Consider the following 25178-nt stretch of genomic DNA (forward strand, 5'->3'; position numbering starts at 1 on the left):
TATAGAAACCTCTGAACCACTTTTGAGATGTTTTTGCTGTGATAAAGCTATATCAAAATGCAGATTTATTATTGTAAAATACTATTCTGCTTAAGTGTGTAACGTAGAGAGGGATCGGGATGCTGATACTAGTATTATGGAAGTAAGACATTTGTTGGGAGTGAATGGTCTCTCCCCTATTTATAGGTGCGAAACCTTGTATCTTTTTTAAAAAAATATTGAAATTTACATCACGATCTACTAATGTGGCACTTGCCAAATACATTTTCTTAGCAAGTTCCTTCATTAGGATGTGTTCAAAAGGAGGTCCTGAGTGCTTCATTAAAGGGATGACAGATTAGTGGTGATTTGTATTGGGTGTTTTCGGCCATCTATTTTAGCTGCTAGTTCAAAAGTGTCATTGGCAGAAGCCAGGAAGCAGTTCACCATATGTTGCCTTAGCCATGAGATGATAATAGCAGAGTGAGAGATTATTTGTACCAAAGAAATGCTTGAATATAGCTTTTTAAAGAATTTATAGTCAATTTGTCAGCCTTATTTTGTGAATTGTACTTTAGTATAATGCTGATTACTGTTGCATCTTGTAAACTCATTTTAATGTTTTGTTTTTCTTTTCGCCCAACAGCCCAGTGTTTTAATTGTAAGTTACAAGGAATCTGCTAAGGCGACTTCACACTTGGGATCTTATGAAAGAACTGAATGGAAACCAGACAGTAGCATGTTAGCAGTTGCAGTAAGTAACTTCTAGTTGTGTTGTGTAATAATGGGAAGATTTGCTTACTTTCTGTTCCTATTAAAGGGAATATTCCAGTTGTATAATTGAAATGTCTCTCAGAAAAAGCTTTTTGAGGTAAATGATGATTGAACCGTGACTAATTAGCATCTTAAGCAAAACAAAATTCAACCGTCACTATAAAATAAATAAAACTGAATTCCGTTCACACATTCTGTGTGATGTTTATTTTGCAGTATATTTGCTTGTTTTCTGTATTAACTATTTGTAGTGTGTGTTTCAGTGGAGCAGCTAATCTATTTCCATGGGCATCCATATTCATTTATCTCCATGTGCAACTATGTTGTAGATTTTGTTGTGTGTTAATGCTGTTTTGCTACTAGGTTTGTTTGTGCAGAAATACTGTGTGTATTTAGTAGTTTATTAATTTGAGTTGTACTTTAGCATAATAATGCATATATATTCACTGGTGTTTATCAAGGCCAGTTTATTAGATTGATTTCACTAAGTCCGAGCACTTGGATATAAAGGAACATTGTTACTGGTAAAGTGCTGCTATGAATTTAAAATGGCACCAGGCCTACAGTGGAGAATTTGTTATTTGGTTTGGAGAAAACCACTTTGTACGTGTGGTCACAATCCTGCTGGAATCTCGAGTACAGCAGCTACAGTGACCTCTCAGCTTGTGGAACTATCCATCATTGTTTTCCTCCCTTCAGACCTATTTCAACTTTCCTGCTACGGAGAGATTTCCTATAGAATTGCTTCAGTTATCTGTGGAAGGTTCAAATGCTCAGACATGAAACCCTTCCTCTGGTGAGTCTGTTTTCTTAGAGATGATCGTGTCGTTACAGAACATGAATTTGTTTTGCTTAAGATGCTAATTAGTCTGCCATATGTATAGGCTGCGTCCTGTAAGGGCTGAATCTGTATCTGACACCAGTTGTGCGAGTTGCCCTTCTGGGAAACCCCATTGTGTTAATGGAAATCCACAATGATTTCTTCCATTTCATTTTTTTGGGACATTTGCTTTGATGCAAAACATCTTATCCCACTAGATTAGAACAAAGTAAGAATTATCTTCTCCAAATATTTAATGAACGCAGAGATGTGTTCAAAATTGTAAAAGGGTTGGGATGTTCTAAATTATTAAACCATTCAATAATGTTATCATAAATAGGCTATTCCTATTTGTTGGGTAGTCCAGGATCAGGGCACACAAATATAAGATAGCGACTGCGGGATCTAAAAGAGAACTTAGAAGGATGTGCTTCACGCAGAGGGCACTTACAATGCGGAACTCGCTGCCCGATACAGTGGTTTAATTAGATACATCTCACCAGTTCTGGCCAGGCTCCAATGGCTCCCCATCCCCAAACTGATCGATTTCAAGATCCTCACTCTCGTGTTCAAATCCATTCACTCCCTGCACCTCCCTACCACTCTGACCTCTTCATTCCCCAATCCACCACTGGCGCCTTCACTCAACTAGCACCGGCCTCCTGCTCTTCCCTTGCACCCTCCGCTCCACCATTGGAGATCGTGCTTTCACTACAACCCAAAACTCTGGAACACTTTCCCTCAATCCCTCCACCTTGCCCCTCTCTCCCTTCTTTCAAGTTCCTCCTGTAAACTTTCCTGTTCGACCGTGCTTAAAGCCACATTCGCCCGGCTCGAAGTTAGACTCCGCCACTGTTAAGTGCTCTGAGATGCTACCCTGCGTGGAGGGCGCCAAATAAGTGCAAGTTGTTGTTGAGTCAGATAGCATATATGCATATATGCATCCCCCAGAGGATCAAATTCAAGATCCTCATCCTTACCTACAAGGCCATTCACGGCCTTGCTCCCTCCTACCTCTCCGACCTACTATCCCCCTACCTACCTGCCCGTACCCTCCGTTCCTCTGGCTCCGGTCTGCTCCACATCCCCCGCCCCAACCGCCCTACCATCGGTGGCCGGGCCTTCAGCCTCTCAGCCCCGAGGCTCTGGAACTCTATCCCCCAGTGCCTTCGCCGCCTCCTCCCTTTCCTCCTTCAAGGCCGGTCTCAAGATCTTTCTCTTTGACCGAGCCTTCAGCTCCCCTCTCGACTCTCTACCCCCTCCTCGCTCCCTCCCTTCTCTCCCCTCAACCTGACCATTTCCCCCTTGCTCGGGTCCTGATCCAACTCTACAGCGCCTTGGGACGTCCTCCCGACGTGAAAGGCGCTCTATAAATGGAATCTTGTTGTTGTTGTTGTTGCATTTAAAAGGAAGCTAGATATACACACACGAGAGAGAAGGGAATAGAGAGGAGGGAGTAAGGAGTGGGTGGAGTATAACACCGGCACGGTCTCGTTGGACTGAATGGACCGTTTCATGCTGCCACATCTATGTTGAGAGGCATCCAGTTTGTTTCTGTGGATGGGACACGAACTGTTAGTGTGCAGTCTGACAATTACATTGCTGTGTTCTTCAATCCAATGTGGTTCATGTGTTATGAGCAATGGAGTGAAAGAATATTTTTTTCTTTTGGTATATCTGCTCATCAGGCCACTGTTCTAAACTCTCAATGTCTTCTAATTTGTAGTTAGGCTTGTAGGTGGACCCTGCAATATCTAACCAGTAACTGCCTGCCTGCCTATAAATCTGAGCCAGTTTCTCTTCAATTTAGTACTGTATGTTCTCCTGCAGCAGACTGTAATTTCCAAATCATTGTGTTCCCACTTGTTTTGCACTTGAGCAATAGAAATCTGCCTTCTGGGATTTTGACCTCTGTAAGGATCACTTTTTTTAACTGCTTTGCCCTGCAGCTTTAACTTGTCTTTTCCAAATGTATTCCTTGCCCTTTATGAAGTGATTTAAATACTTTTTCAGATTGCCCTATTGAGAAATGCTAGACTTTACAGCATTAGGAAGAGGTCATAATGCCTATCAAGTGTAAAATTATGCTAGTTAATCCACTGGAACTATCTGATCTAATCCTAATTTCCTGCTTTTTTAAATGTTCCCTTTTATATTTTTCTTCAAATGTTGCTTGAGCTGCCAACTAGTCCATTATGTGAATTGGCTGCATTCTGCTCGGGCCAAATCTGTATCTGACACTAGTTCTTGAGTTACCCTTCTGGAGGCTGTTCCAAATTCTGCTGCCCTCATTCTCACCCGCACCAAACTCTGCACACCCATTGCCGCAATCCTCGCCAGACTCCACTGGCTCCCTTTCTCTGAATGAATCAAATTCATGGTCCTCACCTTCGCGTATAACTCACAAACACTTTTCTATCGCTCTGATTTGCTCACATCACACTCCTTTGCCCAACTCTCTACTCAGCTGACGCATCCCATCCTCTCTGTGTCACCATTGGTGGCGAGCATTCAGTCATTACACTCCCAACCTCTGGAACTCCTTGACTCTATTCCTCCACCTTACCTCCTGCCTATCTTTAATTCCCATCTTAAAACATACTTCTTCAGTCATCTCCCCCTCCCTTCCTCTTTGCTTGGTGTCCAACCCTGCCACTGTGAAACTTAGATGTTAACCTATGTGATGAGCCTCATAGAAATCCAAGTTGTTTGTTGTTTATCCTATGCCTTTTATGTTACTTTATCCAGTTGAATTTTAAATGTTCTGAATTCAGCCTCAATAGCCACTTGTGCCAATGCATTTGATGTTCTAACTCGGTTGTGTCAAAGTTCCCTTAACTTTTCTAGTGCCAACCCTGATTTTGTGACATTTGTTGGCAAATTACCAAAATGTTTTTGTGGGATTAAGGCACATCGATTTAGTTGTGTTGCTAGCATGGCATAACTCGTTGGACTGAATGGAAGCATCAGTGCTGAAACATTTTCTTCTATGGTTTTATATTCCAATATGGGGCAAGTTAATAGTGAGAAACCCATATTCTTGGAGTCATGTAGTATTCTTATGTTGGGCAAGTTTTCTTACTCCCATCAGTTTGGTTTACCTAGTAGTAAGTAGGAACTGGTTGTTAGTCGATTGGCGGATTGCTTTCCCAGCGTAATAATCCCTTAAAAAAATTAAATTAATTCATGGTCATTCAGTCCACGACTGTTTATGGAACTTTGCTGTGTACAATTGGCTGCCGCATTTCTCCAACAGGTGCTTGAACAAAAAAGAATAACCTTTACCGGTAGAGCTGTTATTACTTTACATTGTTAAGAGCTTTGTCCTTTGGATGAGATGTTAAACCGAGGTCCCATCCGACAAATGAGCATTAAACACCCCATGGTGCTATTACAAAAGAGAAGGGAGTTTCTCCTGGTGATCTGGTCAGTATCTTCAGTAGCAGGTTATGCTACTTTTATACTCCAGAAAAATTAATTACCTGAGACTAGTGGAACTTACATTTTGCAAGGATGTGTTTTTGTGAATACGGTATGTTGAATAACGAATTATAAATGCAGATTTAAAATTTATTTGTGAAGTCTGTAGCGTAGTAATTATTGTGCTCCCCTCCCAAGTGAGAGGACCCAGGTTCGATTCCTGGATGGGGGAAACATTAGGTAAATTTCCTTAATCCACACGCCTCTGTTTACCTTGCAGCAAGTAGGAACCTGGTTGTTAGTCGATTAGCGGATTGCTTTTCAGGGGTGATAATCTCAACAAAAAAAACTTAAATTTAAAAGAAATACCTACATGAAGGAAATAGAGGAGTAGAGAACAGGTACCGGGGATTAGGAGGGGTGGAGGATCATGTGGTGTATAAACATTGTCATGGATGAGTTGTTTTGGTACTGTATAATTTATGTAATTCTGTGTAAAATGGCTTCTTAGAATAACATTGAAATAATACAGGGAATGATAATGTTTAACCGATTTAATTGAATAATTGAGATTATCACAATTTACCTCATCAGACTGATGAAAACTTTTTAAATTGGTTTGTCTGCTTTATGCACTGTACCAACCTATTCCTTCATGTCTGAGAATCATAATTTTTCATTAGTGTCTTAGTAGTACAACAAAGCAGTGCTTTTCACCTAGTTCCAGATTAATTCCTTGAGAGTAACTTATTAGTTATTTTTCTGGTACAAAGACTTAACCAAAAACGTTTCCTTAAATGTTGCTTCTTTTATAAATCAAGCATTCAATCAGTAGTTGATATAGCTCAATTTGAGCACATAATTTCTCACAAAGCAGCCATGAAGCAAATGATTAATTGTTGGCCACGACACCAATTGTTGGCAAGGTTGAAGCTCCCTTCTCTTTTCAAATCGTGCCACGGGGATCTTTAAGGTCCACCTGAAGAACCAGACGAGACCTCTGTTTAATGTCTCACTTGAAAAACAGACCTCCAAGAATGAGGTGCACCCAGAAGTGCATTGGAGTGTCACCTGGACTGTGAGTTCAGTCCTGATGTGGGACTGTCAAGTTGCCCTTGATGCTACTTCTAGCAGGGACCAGCCAGCTTGCTGCATGTATTTCTGGTCTGGACAAAACTTACTATCCTTTGGTACCTGCAGGTTGACAGGAAACCTGTATTGTAAGCAAACCAGTGCTCTTGCGAGGAGCTTTACAATTGGGTCATCCTGTATTTGCTTATTTATTAGATCGGCTGTTATGCGATATGTCGAAGGCTCTCAGGACCATGATTATTATGAAGATGAGGTAATGAATATCTTGTTAGTGTAATCTATCTTGCAGAGTTGAATAACGTTGACAGTTGTAAGGTTAACTTGGAGGTTTGCCTTTCGGGGGCCAAGCATCTAATGGATAGCTCCATGTAAAGTTTGCACAACAAAATTCTAACCTATTCAAAAGAATAAAGTCAAACTGACGGTCAGTGCTTGAGATTGGTGATCACAGCTGAGAATTGTGTTTGTAAAATTGAATATTTTCCTGTCTTCGTGCTGGAAGAATTTAGTTGCAAAAATGGTTTATTTTAATCACTGTAAAGTACACTACTGCATTAAATATTTAAGAGGAAAAGTAGCAAATAAGTGCATGCTGAAATATTTATATTGGATTGAGGAGGCATATAATTTGACACTATTTTCCACTCCATAAGCCATGTCAACCTTTTGTTTCCTGCAGATTTTTCCACTGCCATTTAAAGAATAATATTAATCCTTGCACTTGATAAAGCGCCTTATAGCGTCTTCGAGACGCCTCAAAATACTTCACAGAATATACTGTAAAGTGAATTGACTGTATATATTATGGGCAGACACGGCAGCCAATTGCGCACAAACATTCGTGGATTGAAGTGACCAATTTATATATTTTTTTAAGGCATTATTACTCCCGGAAAAGTGATCTGCCAATCAACTAACAACCGGGTTCCTACTTGCTGCTTAATAAACAGAGGAGTGTGGAGTAAGGAATCTTGCCCAATGTTTCGCCCTGCCTGGAATCAAACCCAGGTCTCTCGCTTGCGAGGCGAGTGAGCTACAGGAGTCCACACTAAAATGATGTCCGAAATATCCATGCTTGCATATTCACTCTGCTTTAGAGTGGCAGTGTGTTTGAAACCTAGGTACTGCATATACTATCATGTTTATTAAAATATTAATGTAACCTTGACATCTTGTTTGATCCTCAACTATCCTTTCTACTCCACATCTGTGCCATGACCCGCTTTGCCTTCCACCATCTCCGCAACATCGCCCGGCTCCGCCACTATCTCATACCACAGGCCGCCAAGTCCTTCATACGTGCATTCATAACATCCAGGCTCGACTATGCAAACACCCTGTTTGTCGGCCTCCCCAACTCCTCCCTCCATAGACTGCAGATCATCCAGAACTCTGCAGCCCGCGTCTTCTCCCGCACCAGGCCCCGTGACTCTAATACTCCTATCCTCTGGCTTCCTATCGCACAGAAAATACAGTTCAAGATCCCAGTTCTCACCTTCAAAGCCCTCTATGGTCTCGCTCCCCTACCGCTGTAACCTCCTAGCCCCCTATCAACCCGCCCACTCCCTCCGCTCAGCTGGCTGCGACCTGCTTCATGTCCCCCGCCTCGCCTGCCCAACCATTGGTGGGCGAGCCTTCAGCCACTCTGCCCCACCCTCTGGAACTCCATCCCGCAGTCTCTCCGCCTCGCTCCCTCCCTTGCTTCCTTCAAGACCATCTCAAGACCCTCCTCTTCAACTGTGCCTTCGATCACCCTCCTTCCCCCCCGCGTTCCATCCTCCCTGATCCCGACCTCCAGCTCGGATCCGAAACACTGGTTGTCCAGCGCCTTGGATCCCCTCCTGTCGTGAAAGGCTCCATACAAATGTAATTTTGTTGTAATTCATGAATGAACGTTTTAAGTTGAGTATTTGCTATGTTATGCCCTGACACATTCGCTACTTAAGTTTGCTTTTTGAACTTCTATTAATGGGAAGGATGTGCAACGCAGAATTTCCTTACTAGACTTTGAGTGCTGGAAAACTTCCATTCTTAAAAATTATAGCCAAGTCCAACAACAACTTGCATTTATATAGCAACCTTCACGCGAGGTAGTGTCCCGGAGGCTCTGACCTCGAGCCACTCATAGTTGCAGTTTGTGCTATTACAATGCAACATTGTCCATGTCAGCGCCTATTTAAAGAAAGCTATATTGATGACCTGATGGTTCTTTTTAGGAAGAATCCCACTAACCGATTTAAAGATGGGTTTCATGTGCATGTCAATCTACAATGGCAATTCCAGAATTATTGCTAACAAAAAGAATCATCTGGAAGCACTTATGGCACTACTGTTTTGCCACCTGGTCAAATTATGTTTGCGCCGAATGAAATTTATATCCTATAACGATTATAATTTTTTATAGGACTTGTTCAGCGAGACTGCATTATGTGAATAACTTTAAAACAGGATGATATAAAGGGATTTGAAAGGCTAGAAAAGTATTTGCTATGGCATCCTCTGGCCAGAATACCTAAGTACCTAATGTATCATGGCCTTAGGATGCCATAGGAAATACTCAGCTTAAAAAGTTCACTCACTAATTACATTAATATTTTAATGAACGTGATAGTATATGCAGTACCTAGGTTTCAAACACACTGCCACTCTGAAGCAGGTAAAGGTACAAATGTGTAAGCATGGATATTTCAGACATCATTTTGGTGGGGGAATCCAGAACAAGTGAGCATAATCTTAAAATTCGAGCTAAGCCATTTAGGAATGCAATAAGGAAGCATTTTTCTCACAAAGGGTAATGGAAATCTGGAACTCTCTCCCCAAACTCTGTGAATGCTGGAACAATTCAAATTTTCAAAATTGAGGTGGATAGATTTTTTGTTAGGTTATGGGTAACAACAACAACAAGATTCCATTTATTGAGCGCCTTTCACGTCGGGAGGACGTCCCAAGGCGCTGTACAGTTGGGTCAGGACCCGAGCAAGGGGGGAAATGGTCAGGGTGAGGGGAGGGAAGGGAGGGAGCGAGGAGGGGGTAGAGAGTCGAGAGGGGAGCTGAAGGCATGGTCAAAGAGAAAGGTCTTGAGACCGGCCTTGAAGGAGGAAAGGGAGGAGGCGGCGAAGGCACTGGGGGATAGAGTTCCAGAGCCTCGGGGCTGAGAGGCTGAAGGCCCGACCACCGATGGTAGGGCGGTTAGGGCGGGGGATGTGGAGCAGACCGGAGCCAGAGGAATGGAGGATACGGGCGGGTAGATAGGGGGATAGTAGCAGCAAAGGCTGGTAAATGGAGTTGATGTACAATTCAGCCATGCTCAGATAGAATGGCAGAACAGACTTGAGGGTCTGAATGACCTACTCCTGTTCCTATGTTCCTTAAACGGAAATGAATCTGTTTAAACATTGTAATGCATTTTCGGGGAGCAAATCATAACAGTTTATGATCAAAATGTGTTCAGGCTGGCTCAGTAGCACTCTCGCCTCTTGAAGGTTTCAAATCCCAGTCTATATTGACATTCCAATGCAGTGCTGGGGGCGTGTTGCGTGGTTGGAGGTGCCATCCTTCAGATGAGATGTTAAAGCAAGGCTCCATCTTGCCTCTTTGGGTGGACATTAATAATTCCTTGGCACTATTCATAAAATGAAGGGAGTTTCTCCTAGTATTCTGGTCGCCAATCTCCCAAATAAAATCATTCATTTGTTTCATGGCTGTCTTGGGACGTTACTGTGCACAAATTGGCTAGCCCGTTCACCCACAAAACAAAGTCACTATACTGTAAGGTATATTCCTCCTCCCAGCTTGATGTCAAGCTCTGCCACTATTAAGCACTCCAAAACGCTACCCGCATTATATAGATGCAAGTTGTTGTTGATGAGCATGTCATCAAAAACCTCTGAATATACCATGTATTTACTAGAAGGACTTCTGCTTAGATATTGTGGTGCGTTAAATATTTGACATTGGGTGCAGCTCCTGACTGACCAGTTGCCTTCCGTCTTGACTTGCTTGATATCCTGCTTCATTTTGGCAGTGATTTAATATTGTTAGGTAACGTTTTCCATATAATGTAAGTTAGGCAACCACATAAGTATAGTATTAAATTTCTCCATACATTTCTATTATATTTTTGGCAGTAAAATTCAGCACATTCTGCACTAAAATGAAGCAATAGCAATTGTAACCTCAGGCGAACCAGTTGTATAAATTTACTTTGCTTTCAATCTATAAAATAGGAATATCTTGTTGGCTAATTTCGTCTTCTCTTCCTCCCCAACTTCCAATGCCATAACGTGTATTTATTGATAATTGGAGACCAGCATTGGTTGCACTCTACATCTCACAAAGCCAATACAGATCTTCAGCATCCTGTTTGACCTTCAGTTGTCCTTCATTCTTCATATCCGTGCTATGACCCGCTCTGCCTTTCCCCACCTCTGCAACGTTGCCTGGCTCCACCACTGTCTCTCAACGCAAGCCGTCGAGACCCTCATCCACACTTTCATCAAATCCAGGCTTAATTACACAATTGGCTCATTGGCTTCCCCAACTACTCCCTCCACCGATTACACATCATCCAGAACACTGCAGCCCATGTTCTCTCTAGCACCAGGCCCCACGGCCCGATAACCCCCATCCTCGCCCAACTCCACTGGCTTCCCATCACTCAGAGGATACAGTTCAAAATCCTGACTTCAACTTTAAAGCCCTCCACAGCCTTGCTGCTTCCTCCTCCTAAACCCCTACCAACCTGTCCGCTCCCTCTGCTTAACAGGCTCTGGCCTACTTCATGTCCCCCGCCTTGCCCGCCCCACCATTGGTGAGCGGGCCTTCAGCCTCTCTGCCCCCATCCTCTGGAACTCCATTCTACAGACCCTCCACCTCCCCCCGTCCCTTCCCTCCTTCAAGATGCATCTCAGGACCCTCCACTTGGATCGCACGTTCGGTCACCCTCCTACCCCAACCCTCCCTGCCCTCCACTCTTCCTGATCCCAACAGCCAGCTCGGATTCGGATCCCTGACACTCCAGCACCTTGGGACGTCCTCCTGACGTGAAAGGCGCTATACAAATGTAATTTGTTGTTGTTGTTGACCTAGAATTCAAATTAATCTAGCTGGAAAAAAAACAAGATTGTTACTTTTCAGAACAACCAGCTTTTCTTCATTTCTATCGACCGCAAATACCAGCAGAAACTGTTGTACCTGCACATATTCACAATGTGTTTAGATATTGATTCATCTTTTCTTTGATATTTATTTAGTTGGTTCCATTCAGTGATAAATGGGGGAGGGAAAGAAAGAGGAAAAATGTGCATAAGAAGGTGGGAGCAAATCTGCCAAATTCAGTATTCCAATAAAGTCAGAATGAAAGTTAGACAAGGAAAAAAAGAAATTCAGAGAGTGGGATGAAGGAGAGAATGTGTTATTTTAGTGCCTATATCAAGTTGTCGTTGGCACTGCAGCCAATTTGTATTTTACATGATGACTAGTTATACACACTGTTTCTAGGGAGAACCCAGTTAGTGTGGTTACTACTCCTTATTTTATCCATTGGTTAAACAAATGCCAATGTTTTTACCTTATGCCCTTTTGATCATGGGGGTTAGGAGGGTTATTTTCCCATACTAAACCTTGGGCAAGTTTCCTTACTCCACACGCCTGATGATAATCCCTCAAAAAACAATAATAAATTGGTCACTTCAATCCACGACTGTTTGTGGGACACTGCTGTGTGCAATTGGCTGCTGCATTTCGCCCACAAATATACAGTCAATTTACAATGTATTCTGTGAAGTGCTTTGAGACGTCTAGAAGACATGAAAATCGCTATATCAAATGCAAGGATTATTGTTATTATTATATCATATTCCAGCTAGGAGGGTAAATAACAACAACAACTTGCATTTATATAGTGCCCCTCACACAGGGTCATGTCCCAGAGCGCTTCATAGTCTTCCAGGCCTTATGTTGCTGATCCTAGAGGAATGCTAAAAGACAGTGACCATCTCTGCAAGGAACTGCCTTCGTTCTTGGTCTGAGTCCATTTAACAATGATTGGAGCTGGGGAGCATCACAGCTAATGGATACCAGTTATCTTGGTGTATGTATGGGGAGGGGAAGAGACAGCGACTGCGAGCAGAAAGTTTGTACTTTGTGAGCTTGAGTCCAAGTAGATTGCAGATGCTGAATATCGTAAGCAAGTTGATTTCTTGGCATTGAAATGTACAATCTTTTCTAAATTAAACCGTTCTAAAGTCGATGATTACTTTTTCAAACAAGTTGATACTCATTGACATTCTACAGTATACCAGAGAATAACATTTCAATGATGAGAGCTTGAGATACTTTGGTCTTAGTAACCCTTTAAGTTGCATGCTGTTGCATGTTTTGAAAAAATATTCTGCAATATATTTTATCAATATCAGTTTGAGGTTGACTGGTTGAAATAGTGTGAGCCTTAATGGAAGTGGCTATACCTTCGAACCCTATTATAATGCAGGTTCACTTATAGTGTGGTTGAGGTATGGATCTTGACATTTACTAACCAGACAAATCCCAAAAGCTAGCAGTCTCATTGTGCTCACGTGCAGGGTGAAGGAAATGACGGCAGCAACCTGAAAGCCTGGAAGCTAGCCATTTTTTAACATGTCTTTGAAGGAATTATTTCACACAGAAAAGCAATCTGCCCATTGACTTGAGTAAGGAAACGTTTCGCTCTGCTGGAAATCGAACACAGGTCTCGCACTGTGCTCTAACCACTTAGCTACAGGACTCCTCATTCTCTCTTGCCCCATTTCCCTACCACCAGCATTTTGCACACTATTTAATGTAACTTGCTGACACTGGTTTGGCTCACTTGTGAAAAATGTCTATTTAATTGAAGTACTGCAGAGGTAGTGCGCTTGAAACTATTATTGCAGCTTGAATCAGTGCCAGCACTTTATCACAAGAGAAATTTGGAGCTTCACTTACACCCTCCTCAACAACATATGCACACCAAAAAAAATTGTGGCTCCAAATTCAAGTTTGCAGGCAGTTTCACAATGGAAAATATTCTCCGGCACTTGTATTTTAGAAAAGGCTGATAAAGATGTGTCTGAAATAAGAAAACAATAGGAGTCTAGCAATGAATAAAAGTTAAGCAACTGATGAGATAAATTGAAGATTCAGTTAGAATATCCTGAACTGCTAGAGATGTGGAAACCACACAATTGTCATTTACACTGTGAATTCCACAGCCCCAGCAAAGTACATGTGCAAACTTGCACACGCACACACACGCTTGTTTGAAAATCACATTTGTGGCTGACTGTTGTTTATTGTTTATATTGCTGGCTCCTATCTTCCAGCACATCAAAGCTGTGTTCCTGTGTTGCAATTGCAACATAGATAAATGTAGCTTAAGTAAGGGAGAAACTTTGTGTAAAGGAACTGAATAGGCGCTTCTATTCTGTGAAGTGCTTTGAGACGTCTAGAAGACGTGAAAAACGCTATATCAAATGCAAGGATTATTAATAAGGAAGCGCCTCTTGACTCTTGAGTTGAATTGGGGGCTCCAGTTAGTTCAGTTCTGATTTATAATAATAGCAGTAATAATCGTTTGATATATTGTCTTTGAGACGTCTCAAAGTGCTTCACAGAATACACTGTAACGTGAATTGACTGTATAAGCCAATTGCACAGGGCAGTGTCTCACAAACAGTCATGGATTGAGTGATTATATTATTATTATTTTTTGAAGGGATTATTAACCCCAGAAAAGCGATCGGCCAATTGACTTAACAACTGGGTTCCTACTTGCTGCAAGGCAAACAGGCACGCGGAGTAAGAAAACTTGCCCACTGTTTCGCCTTGGCCGGGAAATCGAACTTAGGTCCTCTCGCTTGTGAAGCGAGTGCTGTAACCACTGAGCTACAGGACATCACAGGATATTTAGTGATGCATGTGTTTACCCCAGAAAGTAAGTTTATAATTTACGGGGGAGGGGGAACGGTGAAGGAGTAAAGTGTTAGGTTGGTGCTCTTCAAAGAAGGTCTCTCCTCAAGCTAAGGTTTTATTTTGTTGGCATGACTAATATTTTCAATGGCACTGCTACTTTTTTTTAAAAAAAACTGCAGCAGTAAAAATTTCACTTGGAAAATGCCATATTAAGCACATTCCTCAGCTGTGGTGCTGTCGTATTAAAACCAGATGTTGAATCTAACTGAATCCTTTTCTCATGTTATAAATAACTCTCTTAAACATCAAACAGAATCATTGCACTGTATGAATGATTGACAGCTCTCAGCACTATTACAGTACTGTTTCATACCTGCAATGCAAACCCACCCCCCACCCCCCACCCCAGACTACAGTAAATAGTTTGTGAGACTGAAAAGGCTGAGAGGATATGCACTGAAGACTCCTATCTATCTTGACTTATGTATCACAAGTAGACTGACTTGTAAACCAGGCCGCCACAGTGTGAATTCACTGGTTGAGAGGTATTTTGTAATTATGTTGCCTTTTGGCGCCTCACTATTTCTCATTGTGAAAGTATGATTATATTGTGCAATACTTTTCATTCTTGATACCCAGAGTTGTAGTATTGACAACAATTATTTTAGCAACATATTTTACACAATTATTGTAGTTATGCATTTTATATTGCTCTGTCATTTGTAAATGAGAACACTGCCACGTGTTGTTGCCTCACCTGCGTCATAGCAGTATAAACTGGTTCACAGTATAAACTTGTTTTCTAGTTCCTCAAAACCTGAGTGTTTCTACAATTTGTATTGGATGTAGAACAAAAGGCGTATTCTATATTTGCTCAATATTTGTTCAACACTAGGAGGGGTGGTATGAATAGGGAGTTAGAAATCACCCATAAACCGGATTTTAACCCTTAGTTAGCCATCCTACACCTTTGTTCAAGATTTATTCAAACTAGTATTTTCTGGCTTTCAGCCAATGAAAATTAACCTGGTTTCCACTAAAATAGTACATTCCAAAAAGCTATCCTGCCTAATAGATGCCATGTAAATGCAAATTGTTGTTGTTGAGTGGGCGCCAGAGGAAGACGTATCTAAATGTTTTTGGAAAAAGAATTTCAAGAGAAAACAAAGTAGAAAGTTTAAATTAAAATTAACCTAAAAATAGGACTGAGAATAGGGAGGGAAAGAGATAAGGCAATCAGGTGAGTGGCTCCACTGGCTCTAAGGTGACATGTTTGGCAATGGACTGTCCTAATCGAGCCCAACCTCGGTAGTGCAGGTCCTGCGCCAGGCAGGTCTGCAGTATTGCAAGGCACTGCTGATGACAAGACAGACAGGTTGACTCATCGGTAAGACTTGGGGGCAGAACCAGTCACTGGGGGCAGAGATGCTTCCCACTCAGCTCCTGTTTAACCCTGCAAGCAAAAGCCCTAATGAATGGGTGATCCTAGCTGGACAAGCAGTGGGAAAACTTTCAAAGGCAGTGCTATCAATGGCAAGCTCTGTGGTTTTAGTTGGTTAGACTCCAGCAGTACCTTAACATACACTCTGGGGTCTTCAACCTTGGCTCTTGCCAACCTGTACCAAAATACTTTTCTGGAACAAGGTAAGCAGGATGCATCCTTCGAGGGAGGATCCATTCCAATAAATACCTCTGGAATTTCCATGTGTAGGTGCAATACATGGAACTGTTTGGTTTGGATATTCTTAAGCATGGAGATGGGGTTCCACATCCGCCAGGCAGCATTTTCAAAGTAAGAAGGTCTAATTAAAGCTTATACTCTGGATAGAGAAGCTCAGACCCCTGCATTAAAAATAAAGTACAAAAAAAATACCTCTGGGTTATCAGGTCACCATTGCTACCGATGATCTGACTTGCTGCACACTGCTTCCTTTGTATAGACATGACAGGTTGGCTTCCTGTGCTTGTACGTTATACATAGCGTGCTGAAAGTGGCACCTGATACCTAGAAATTTAACACAGGAAGTCCGCACCAGAAGCAGACTATACCATAATTCAAGTCTAACGTGGGTCCACAGTGCACCTGCATTATCACAATGCAATTTATATAGCACCTGTCAGATAAGATAGCATCTCGGAGCACTATAACAACAACGACTTGCACGTATATAGCTCCCTCCACACAGGATAGCGTCTCAGAATGCTTAACACTGGTGAAGCCTGACTCCGAGCCAGGGGGAGGGGGGAGGTGGTATGATCAAACAAGAAAGTCTTCAGGCGGGACTTGAGAGAGGGGAGAGTGTGCCAGGAGGCTGGTGCCAGTCGAGCGGAGTGGTGGATTGGATTGGGGAGTGAGTGAATGAGTGAGGAAGTCGGAGAGGTTGGGAGGTGCCAGGGAGTGAATGATTTAAACACAAAAATGTTCGACTCACACTAAACCATGATGCATTTTAACGTGCCTCTGGCTATCAGCATTTTCAAAATAATTCTTCTTCAATAATAAGATCTGGTCCTGCGAGCCGGAATTTCCGTCTGAGAGTAATTAAATAATTTGTTGAATCCTGCAAGTGGAAGATGGCAAATGCTAGGAGAGTTAGAATTCAGGAGTCTGCACGCTTGCAGGCCTGCGGGAATCTTTTTGGTTTGGGGCCCAGTCCAGTTAGGTACAAATTGAAGATATGCTGGGGGCTTACTGTAGTTGCATTTGAATCAGGCAGTGGTGTAAATGATTTTATGCTTTCCCATCCCTTAAAGCTAAAAGTATGTCAAAGGCAATTGAATTTTGAGGGTATTTAAAGAGTTAAAATCTTAATTGAGCTGTAAGAAAATATTTCCACCATGTACTATTTAAAAAAAAACTGAGGTCAAATGTTGAAATCCTATAGCCTGCATTTATTACTAAAGTAAAGTTAACTTTAATCCTTGCATTTAGTATAGTGCCTTTCACATCAGAAGAAAGTCTCGGATACTTCACAGGATACACTGTAAATTATAGTGATTGTTCATGTGAAGCTGACAATTGTTTTAGCTTAAAAATGGAATCGACCGAAATACACTTTTCATTTGGAGTTGGATGAAACCTTTCCAGTCTCTACTGTTGATACTTTCAGAGCTGTATTTTGTACAGTTCGACACAATATAGAAGCTGCAATTTATGGGATATCCTAGGGCACCTTAAAAAATTGAGTGTAAGCCTACATTCAAGTTGTGCAATCCTTAGCCTCAAGTTCTCAGAAGATTTGCTCCATACTTCATGAAGAACACAATTCACATTTCAGTCACGTGATTTAACAGCAGAATTACCTTTTAATTGTCTACCTGTGTAGTGTGGCACCTTAACACAATTTCAGCACCATCTGTGACATGTAGTAACTCTGTACTCAAAGGGTCCGTGATCGGTAATAGCAGCATTTTTGTATAGTTCCTCATGTTATACACGTCCGGTGTGAATGCGAGTGGTTGTTTTACAGCTGCAGATGTTTTATAGGTGGTGTCCATTTTATATCAATCAGTGTATTCTTTCTACTTGTTCTAGTAATTAGAGATTTGTTTGGAATTTTTAATGTACTTCGATGATGATTCATATCAAATTGATTTTTCAAACAAGAGTGTATAATGTAAGAATGAAATAAAAGTGATGTTGAAAATCCATAATGGGTCAATCAGCATCCGAAAGAAAAAGCAAGTAATTTTTCAGGCATGGCCAGACCCTTTTATCAAAACTGTTTGCACTGTATTTAATCAAACTTGTCAAAAACGTTTATATCAAAGACCTCAATGTTGTAAGGTCATGCCTGAAAAGTTGCTCTAATTTTTCTTCTTTTAAATACTGATCTGCTATGGATTTCCAGATTTGCAGTTTGTATCATCTTGTGATGCAGGAAAGTTGTTAAATTTTTTTTTACCTTTTCATCTGAAAGGAATGCTTCACTTTCATCTTGTGCCAAATGCAAAAAGACCACTCAATGCCTTGCTTGTGACATTGGTGCATGTGCCCTGACTAGGGGTGAACTGAACTCACTTGCAGCCAGCATTTGATTCAAAGTGAAGACTGAACCCGTAAACTATAGATTGGCATCTGGACTTCAATTACGGTTAAGATCAATAGCCCTGATCAAACAAACCTTTTGAAAAAGAACCTCATGCTGCACTAGTTGTCACAGAGACCTGACTGACCTCTGCTAACATTGATGTGTATCAGTGGAAGGTAGCCAAAACTAAGGGGTTTCTTTGCGTGTATGTATGTAAAATACCATGCTTGATTCACTGATATGATGTAATCAGCTCATATGTGTTGCACTTTGCCAAAACCTTTCATATGAAATGTACTGTGTGAATTTGGCAGCTTTGTTCAAATACTCCAGTTACCAATATTCTGTTCTTTGTATTTCAGACTGCAAATGGATACATCCTACTCTTCGACATTGTATCTTCTGGAGAAGAGAAATGTTTGTACGAGCCAGTGTATCCCAAGTGAGTTTGAAAATATGCCTCAGTTAACACCAAATAAGATTATCATTTACAAGAATAGGTTGAGTAGTTTTATAGAGACCTTAATCAGAAGTTTCTGCCTGTGATAATCATCTAACCCCATCTGCCTGTGATAATCATCCAACTCCATTAACGCAGTTGGGGTGGATTTAAAATAAGGCTCACAGGGTTGGTGTAGTCACCGCTGACATCGCCAAGCCCGTGTGCTGTGTGTAGAATGCAATCCTGTCAGTAGTGATTGCGCTCTCAAAACATTTTCAGTGGTTGCTAGAGACACCACTGATGCCTGGAGACATGCAGTGTGCAGCACTTTTAATTTGAGGTAGTTATATTTAGTTTGTAGCCCATTGGTATGTTTGTGTAATGATATTATTCACCATTTTATATTTTTAGAGCTTCTTATGTTGAAATATCTCGTCAAACATTTGCAATAATTATTGTAAATGTATTAATAATGATTGTTAAAGTAGTGACTTTGTAGGCAAACACAGTAAGGCACACAAACAGCTACGAAGTGAATGCGAACTTTCCTGCAGGTAAAGGAAGGAATTCCTCTTTGTGAATAGTGTTATGGGATATTTGAACATCTACCTAAGGAGGCAACCTTGGTTTAACATCCCTTCTGAAGGAATGCAGCACTCCCCCAATAACGTACTGAAGTATTGTCCTCGTCTAGGAGCTCAATCCTGATGTTGACCTTGAGTCCGCAATCGTCTGACCCAGAAGCAAGTTTGTTACCAACTGAGCCTATTGACGCAATTAAATTATTGCTGTGTTGCTGTGTGAGGTGTTTGAAACATAATAAATTAGCTGGTTGAGGGAAACATCCCACAACCTCCCATCACAGTTTTACTTATGAAGGAAGTTGACACAAGTATTCAACATAATATAAGAAAATTAAATATTCAAGCGAATTTGCAAAATGGTTTTATGATTGAGTTTGGATTTTCTGCACCTACCTCAGAAGTTCAAATTTGGCCAGCATTTGAAAATGTATTTGCCTGTACAACTGCAGGTAATAAACTTTCAGTTTTGTTGTTTTTAAACATTCCCTATTTTAAGATGTGGAAGACAAGAACATAAGAAATGCTAGACGAAAAAAGACCAAGGTCCATTTAGTTCGCTTTCCACATTCCTGCCGGTCGCATGCACATATGTCCCGAACTACCTATGTAGTATATCCCATAACGTTATTTCCTAAAAGAAAACTATCTAATCTGTGTTTGAAAGAATCAACACTTCCTGTTTCAACCATCTCCCTAGGGAGCCTATTCCACAAGTTCACTATTCGCTCACAAAATAGTGTTTGCTTAGATTTGTTCAGAATTTAACCCCCTTCAATCACAGGCCGTGTCCTCTGGTTTTACTGTCATGATCTATATGGTCTTGCCCCTTTAAAATCTTAAAGACAGCAATCAGGTTGCCTCTCAGTCTTCTCTTTTCCAGCATGAACATGCCCAATTTACTTAGTCGCTCCTCATAGTCCAGTCTCTCCATTCTCTCAATCATTTTGGTTGCCTTCCTCTGTATCGTCTTGATTTGTCCAATATCTTTTTTGTACTGCAGGGAACAGAAATGTACACAGTACTCTTAAGTATGGTATCACCAATGATTTATACAGTGGCAGGATTACCCCACTATTTTGGCTTGCTATTGATCTTTTGATACATCCCAATATCCCAATATTTACTCACTGTCGCAAAGCATTGTTGGGAGAGCTTTGATTTATTGTCAATCAGGACCTCCAGGTCCTTTTTATTTTCCGTATATATTATTTTTCTTCCATTAAAATATTAGTCCCTTCCAGGAATTTTTGTCCCCATGAAGTACTTTAAATTTCTCCACTTTCAATTTCATCTGCCACCGATCTGCACAATTCCCAAGTATGATCAAATCCACCTGCAACAGCGACTGGGGTGAGTGTTGAGGTTTATTTGGACCTGACCAATAGAGCTACCAATCATCCAGCTAGGGCTGACCCAATGTAATAAAAAAAACTTGCATTTGATATAGCGCCATATGTTACAGGAGTCCTGTAGCTCAGTGGTTAGAGCACTCGCTTTGCAAGTGAGAGACCTGAGTTCAATTCCAGGCAGAGGGCGAAACCTTGGGCAAGTTTCCTTACTCCACACGCCTAATAATAATCCCTCCAAAAACAATAATAAATTGGTCATTTTCAATCTATGACTGTTTGTGGGACATTGCTGTGCGCAATTGGCTGCCGTGTTCGCCCACAAATATACAGTCAATTCACTTTGCAGTGTGTTCTGTGAAGCGCTTTGGGACGTCCTCCCGACGTGAAAAGCGCTATATCAAATGCAAGGATTATTATTATTATCTTACAGTCCTGTGTAGTCCTGTAGCTCAGTGGGTAGAGCACTCGCCTTGCAAGCGAGAGACCTGAGTTCAATTCCAGGCAGGGCGAAACCTTGGGCAAGTTTCCTTACTCCACACGCCTAATAATAATCCTTCCAAAAGAAAACAATAATAAATTGGTCATTTTTAATCCATGACTGTTTGTGGGACACTGCTGTGCGCAATTGGCTACCGCATTTTGCCCACAAATTATACGGTCAATTCAGCTTACAGCGTATTCACAATCTACCACCTTCATTATTTTGGTGTCATCTGCAAATTTAGCCACTGTACTTGCAACTTCTAGTTCAGATCATTTATGAAAGTATTAAACAAAAGAGGTCCCAAAACAGACCCTTGTGGAACTCACTGTAACATTTTCCCAGTCTGATGATATTTCCTGTACCACTACCCTCTGGGTTTTTCCAGTCAACCAGTTGCGAATCCATTGTAATATACCTCCACCGATTCCTGCTTTCCAGGAGGCCAGACTTCTCTTGATGTTTGTGTATGAAGGAATACAATCACATTTCTTAAATGGCTGCTGATTTTGCCTTTTTAATAGCAGATATGTAGATCAACATTATCTATTCACACCTTCGCTGCAAGAATTGAATGACTTGAATGGCAGTACATTATTGCTATGTAATAGCTCCTTTATTTTTGGCTGAGGGCAGCAAAGAAAAAAATAACATTTCACCTTAATACTTGAACTGTAAAGAGATGGAATCTCCTGGTTTATTCAGTGTTGTTTTTGGCTATGTTATGTTCAGTATTGAACTGAGCAGTACCATGTGGAGTCTGTTACTTAAATGCAAGCATTTTTCTGACTAAGCTAGTTAAGTGTTGCCATCAATCTTGATTTACTATATTAAAATGAAGATTTGAATTGATAATCTGGCCTGTAGAATGAGAAGAAATGATCCTCATTTTGAACTTTAAAATAAGACAAATTCTGTGACTTACACCCCATTTAGTTAAGTTCATTCAATCTCATCAAAGACAGCTGAACTAAGATTGACTCTTTGACTTCAATGGGTAAATATTTTTACTTTGCTAATGGTAACTTCTAAAGCATTGAATAAGCTTCTGTCAAGCATCTGTGCAAGGCATTTTATTTATATAAAGCAAGTGGTGATGTCTGGGTTAGCAAAAATGTATTAATGGAATAAAGAACGATTGACATACATTAGTCTCTCTATAAACTCTGCTGATAATCATAAGCAGAACAGACTAAAACTAAGATGTTTTTAATGTGTCCCAAGTTTCCATTAATTAAAAAAATGTACAATGTATGTGTTTTATAATGGTGGTATTTTTAAGTTGGGGTTAGTTGAAGAATCTATATTAAATACAAGGATTATTATAATCTATTATTTCAGTAGACGACATTGCAGGCTTTTCAGATTTCCCCTCTTCCTTCAACAAAAGTAAAATTATAAATAACACAATCATATCCAATTTTGTAAAAACTTAGGACCCCACCCAAAACAATTTGACCGGGAGAAACCTCGAAAAAATTCCTGTCAATTAAAAACCCTCCATACCAGCACTCGATACCAACAGCTCACATCTACCAACATTTGTTCCCACTTTTGCCCACTTCTTATTGCCTGAGATGGTCCACTTTACTACTACTACAACAACAAATTACATTTGTGTAGCGCCTTTCACGTTGGGAAGGCATCCCAAGGCGCCTGATAATGAGTGTTACGGACCTGGAGGTCGGGATCAGGAAGGGTAGAGGGCCGGGGGAAGGAGGGTAACCAAAGCCACGGTCGAAGAGGAGGGTCTTGAGACGGGTTGGTAGCAGATTAGCAGGTCGCAGAGGTAGGGGGGAGCAAGGCCATGGAGGGTTTTGAAAGTGAGGACCAGGATTTTGAACTGTACCCTCTGTGTGATGGGAAGCCAGTGGAGTCGGGCGAGGATGGGCAATGATAGGGTCACGAAAGAAAGTACAGGCTGTGGAGTTCTGGATGATCTGCAGCTTGTGCAGGGAAGAGTTACCTCTCTTCCAGGACTTGATATCCGACAAGCAGTCTGTGAGGACAGCAGTGGTCCTGCAGTTGAGGGTGGAGGCAGAAAGATAGAGTTGGGTGTCATTCACATACATGTGGAAGTTGACCCCATGTCCTCAGATGATGTCACCAAGGGGCAACGTATAGATATCGATTGTAGATATAGGTTATATTCCCATTTTGAATTATTATTCATTTTACTAGACCATCTGTACTCTTATTTGACATTCACAAAAATATTTAGGTTTGGAATTTAAACTGACAATTAAACTAAAACGAATAAGCTATCTTCTGCTTGTGGGATTCAAACCGAGTCAAAATCAATATCCCTTGCCACTGAAGGCCAGCAAGCACTGTGAGGTGGGGGTACCCGATACAGTGGGCCAGCGGGAGTCTACACACACATAAGGGCCCACAAAATTTTTTAAATTCCATTTTGGGTCTGGTTCAGCTAGGTCCAAATTCTGGATAACCAGTCGGAGGTTTATTGTATGTTATAAACGATAACTGCTATTACTTGGTCATTTGCATCCAATGTCTCAGCGGCCTCATTATAAGCGAGGCATGAAAAAAAACAGACTTGGTTGTTGTATGTCACTTCTTGCAGGTTGAAATGCTCAGGACACAACGCTAATGATGCTGCTAATGGGCACTATACACAAGAAATGACTCTCCTGTCACTTTGCAAGTTAGCAACACTTTCTATGTTGTTAATCTGGCAATGTGCAGGAAGTGACATCAGCAGTAAATTGACATTCTGTAAATGGCCAATTTTTAGTGCAGGAAGCTGGCTAGTCAGCGCTGGTAACCAGTGCTTCTGGTTAGTGCAGGTCCATGGGAAATCCACATTAGAAAAAATGAAGTGGCGCTATGTCAAAGGACCCTATTACAGAGATGCACTGTATTCTGTTCCAGCACAACAAAAGCAGAAGCCAGAAACTGCACCTCAGTTTTAAACAACAACTTGCATTTATATAGCGCCCCTCACACAAGGTAGCGTCTCAGAGCACTTTGGAACCCCATTATATTGTGGTCTTTGGGATTCCTAAAATCCCAACCTACGCTATAGTGAAGTAAGATAGCAGGTTTGACTGCAAATGGTGCAGCTGGCTGGTTCCTACACTATAAAATAAAAATTGTCTTCTGGGTCATCAGGTTACCCTCAACGTCACTTCCTGTTTTGCACAGGGGAAGCCAATTTAGTATGAAAGGCCAGCTGGCTCGTGGTGGGTGAGCGAGGAAGCAGGCTGTCTCCATGCATACACATGCAGTGAATGGGGTTCACAGTGCCACTGAATTATATGCAGTAATTGTATACAGCAGTTGCTCAGGTCGTGACAATTAGAAACCGTCTCAGAACCTGACACCATTGTTATGTCGTGGATTATCAATTTAAACAAAAATTGCCAGATGATCAGCGACTAGAAGTGGTGATAGTGTCTCGGAGTGGTGATAGTGACGAGGTGTGCTGATAGTGACTAGTCATTCTGGAAGGGATCTTCTGGCAACAGAACTGCAGCAACCATCTAATGTTTATTTAGCATTAAAAAGAGGTGGAATCAATCTATCTGCAGCTTTGCTAAAATCTCCTGCATTCCTACACTCTTGCTTAAGACCTTCACCAGCAAAGAAGCATTTGTCTGGTTTCATTTTCTATAATACTGAAAATTCGACTTTTAGTTGTGTTCCTTTGTTGTTGTGTGATTGTATGTTTTAAAAGAGAGATTAACTATGTGGTGTTACAAGGCAGGTGAAGAAAACCCCTTGACGTCAAGCACCTTGACTTGCACTGATTGACACATCACCAAAAAATGTAAACGTTGCTGATGTGGTAGCAAAGTTCAAACCATTCTCTATGTTGCTGAATATAATCTGTACCTCGCTACTTCCTATACTGTTTAAAGGTCACATCCTGCTGGTGTGCTCACTGGGCAATTGAATAGTTTGACTTCAAACTTTATGCAATTTTGGATTTTGTAGACAAAAAATAAGCCTTAAACAGAATGTTGTGCTAAAATATTCTGCTTGATAGCCTTGTATCTGAGAAACAAAGAATTTTTGGCATATTTGTTGTATCTGTGCTTGGGTTTTTAAAAAAAACTGAGTAATCTTTGTAATCAGCCTTTTGTGGGTGAATATTTGTGATTTTGAGGGTAAGCTAGAATGCTGGGGAATTGAAAACTATACTTCCAAGCCCCCTCTTCCTTCATCTCAAACAGTTTTCACTTCAAGCGCTCCCAGGCTAAATATATCATGCAAAGTAAATCTCCCTCTGCTATGCCTTTGATCTCAGAGCTCTA

General features: G+C 41.2%; 1 protein-coding gene across 2 annotated transcripts in view; it reads left to right on the plus strand.

Annotated features, from left to right (window-relative positions):
• The window catches only part of ric1 (RIC1 homolog, RAB6A GEF complex partner 1), a 96952-nt gene that overhangs the window by 21664 nt on the left and 50110 nt on the right, over nt 1–25178 (plus strand). For both annotated transcript variants that reach the window (XM_007906525.2, XM_042332637.1), the window contains exons 2-3: nt 626–733; nt 18408–18487. In XM_007906525.2, the coding sequence (XP_007904716.1) occupies nt 626–733; nt 18408–18487 (188 nt within the window). The remainder of the gene's footprint in view (nt 1–625; nt 734–18407; nt 18488–25178) is intronic.

The sequence above is a fragment of the Callorhinchus milii genome, unplaced genomic scaffold, assembly GCF_018977255.1.
Source record: "Callorhinchus milii isolate IMCB2004 unplaced genomic scaffold, IMCB_Cmil_1.0 Scaffold1, whole genome shotgun sequence".
Lineage (NCBI taxonomy): Eukaryota > Metazoa > Chordata > Chondrichthyes > Chimaeriformes > Callorhinchidae > Callorhinchus > Callorhinchus milii.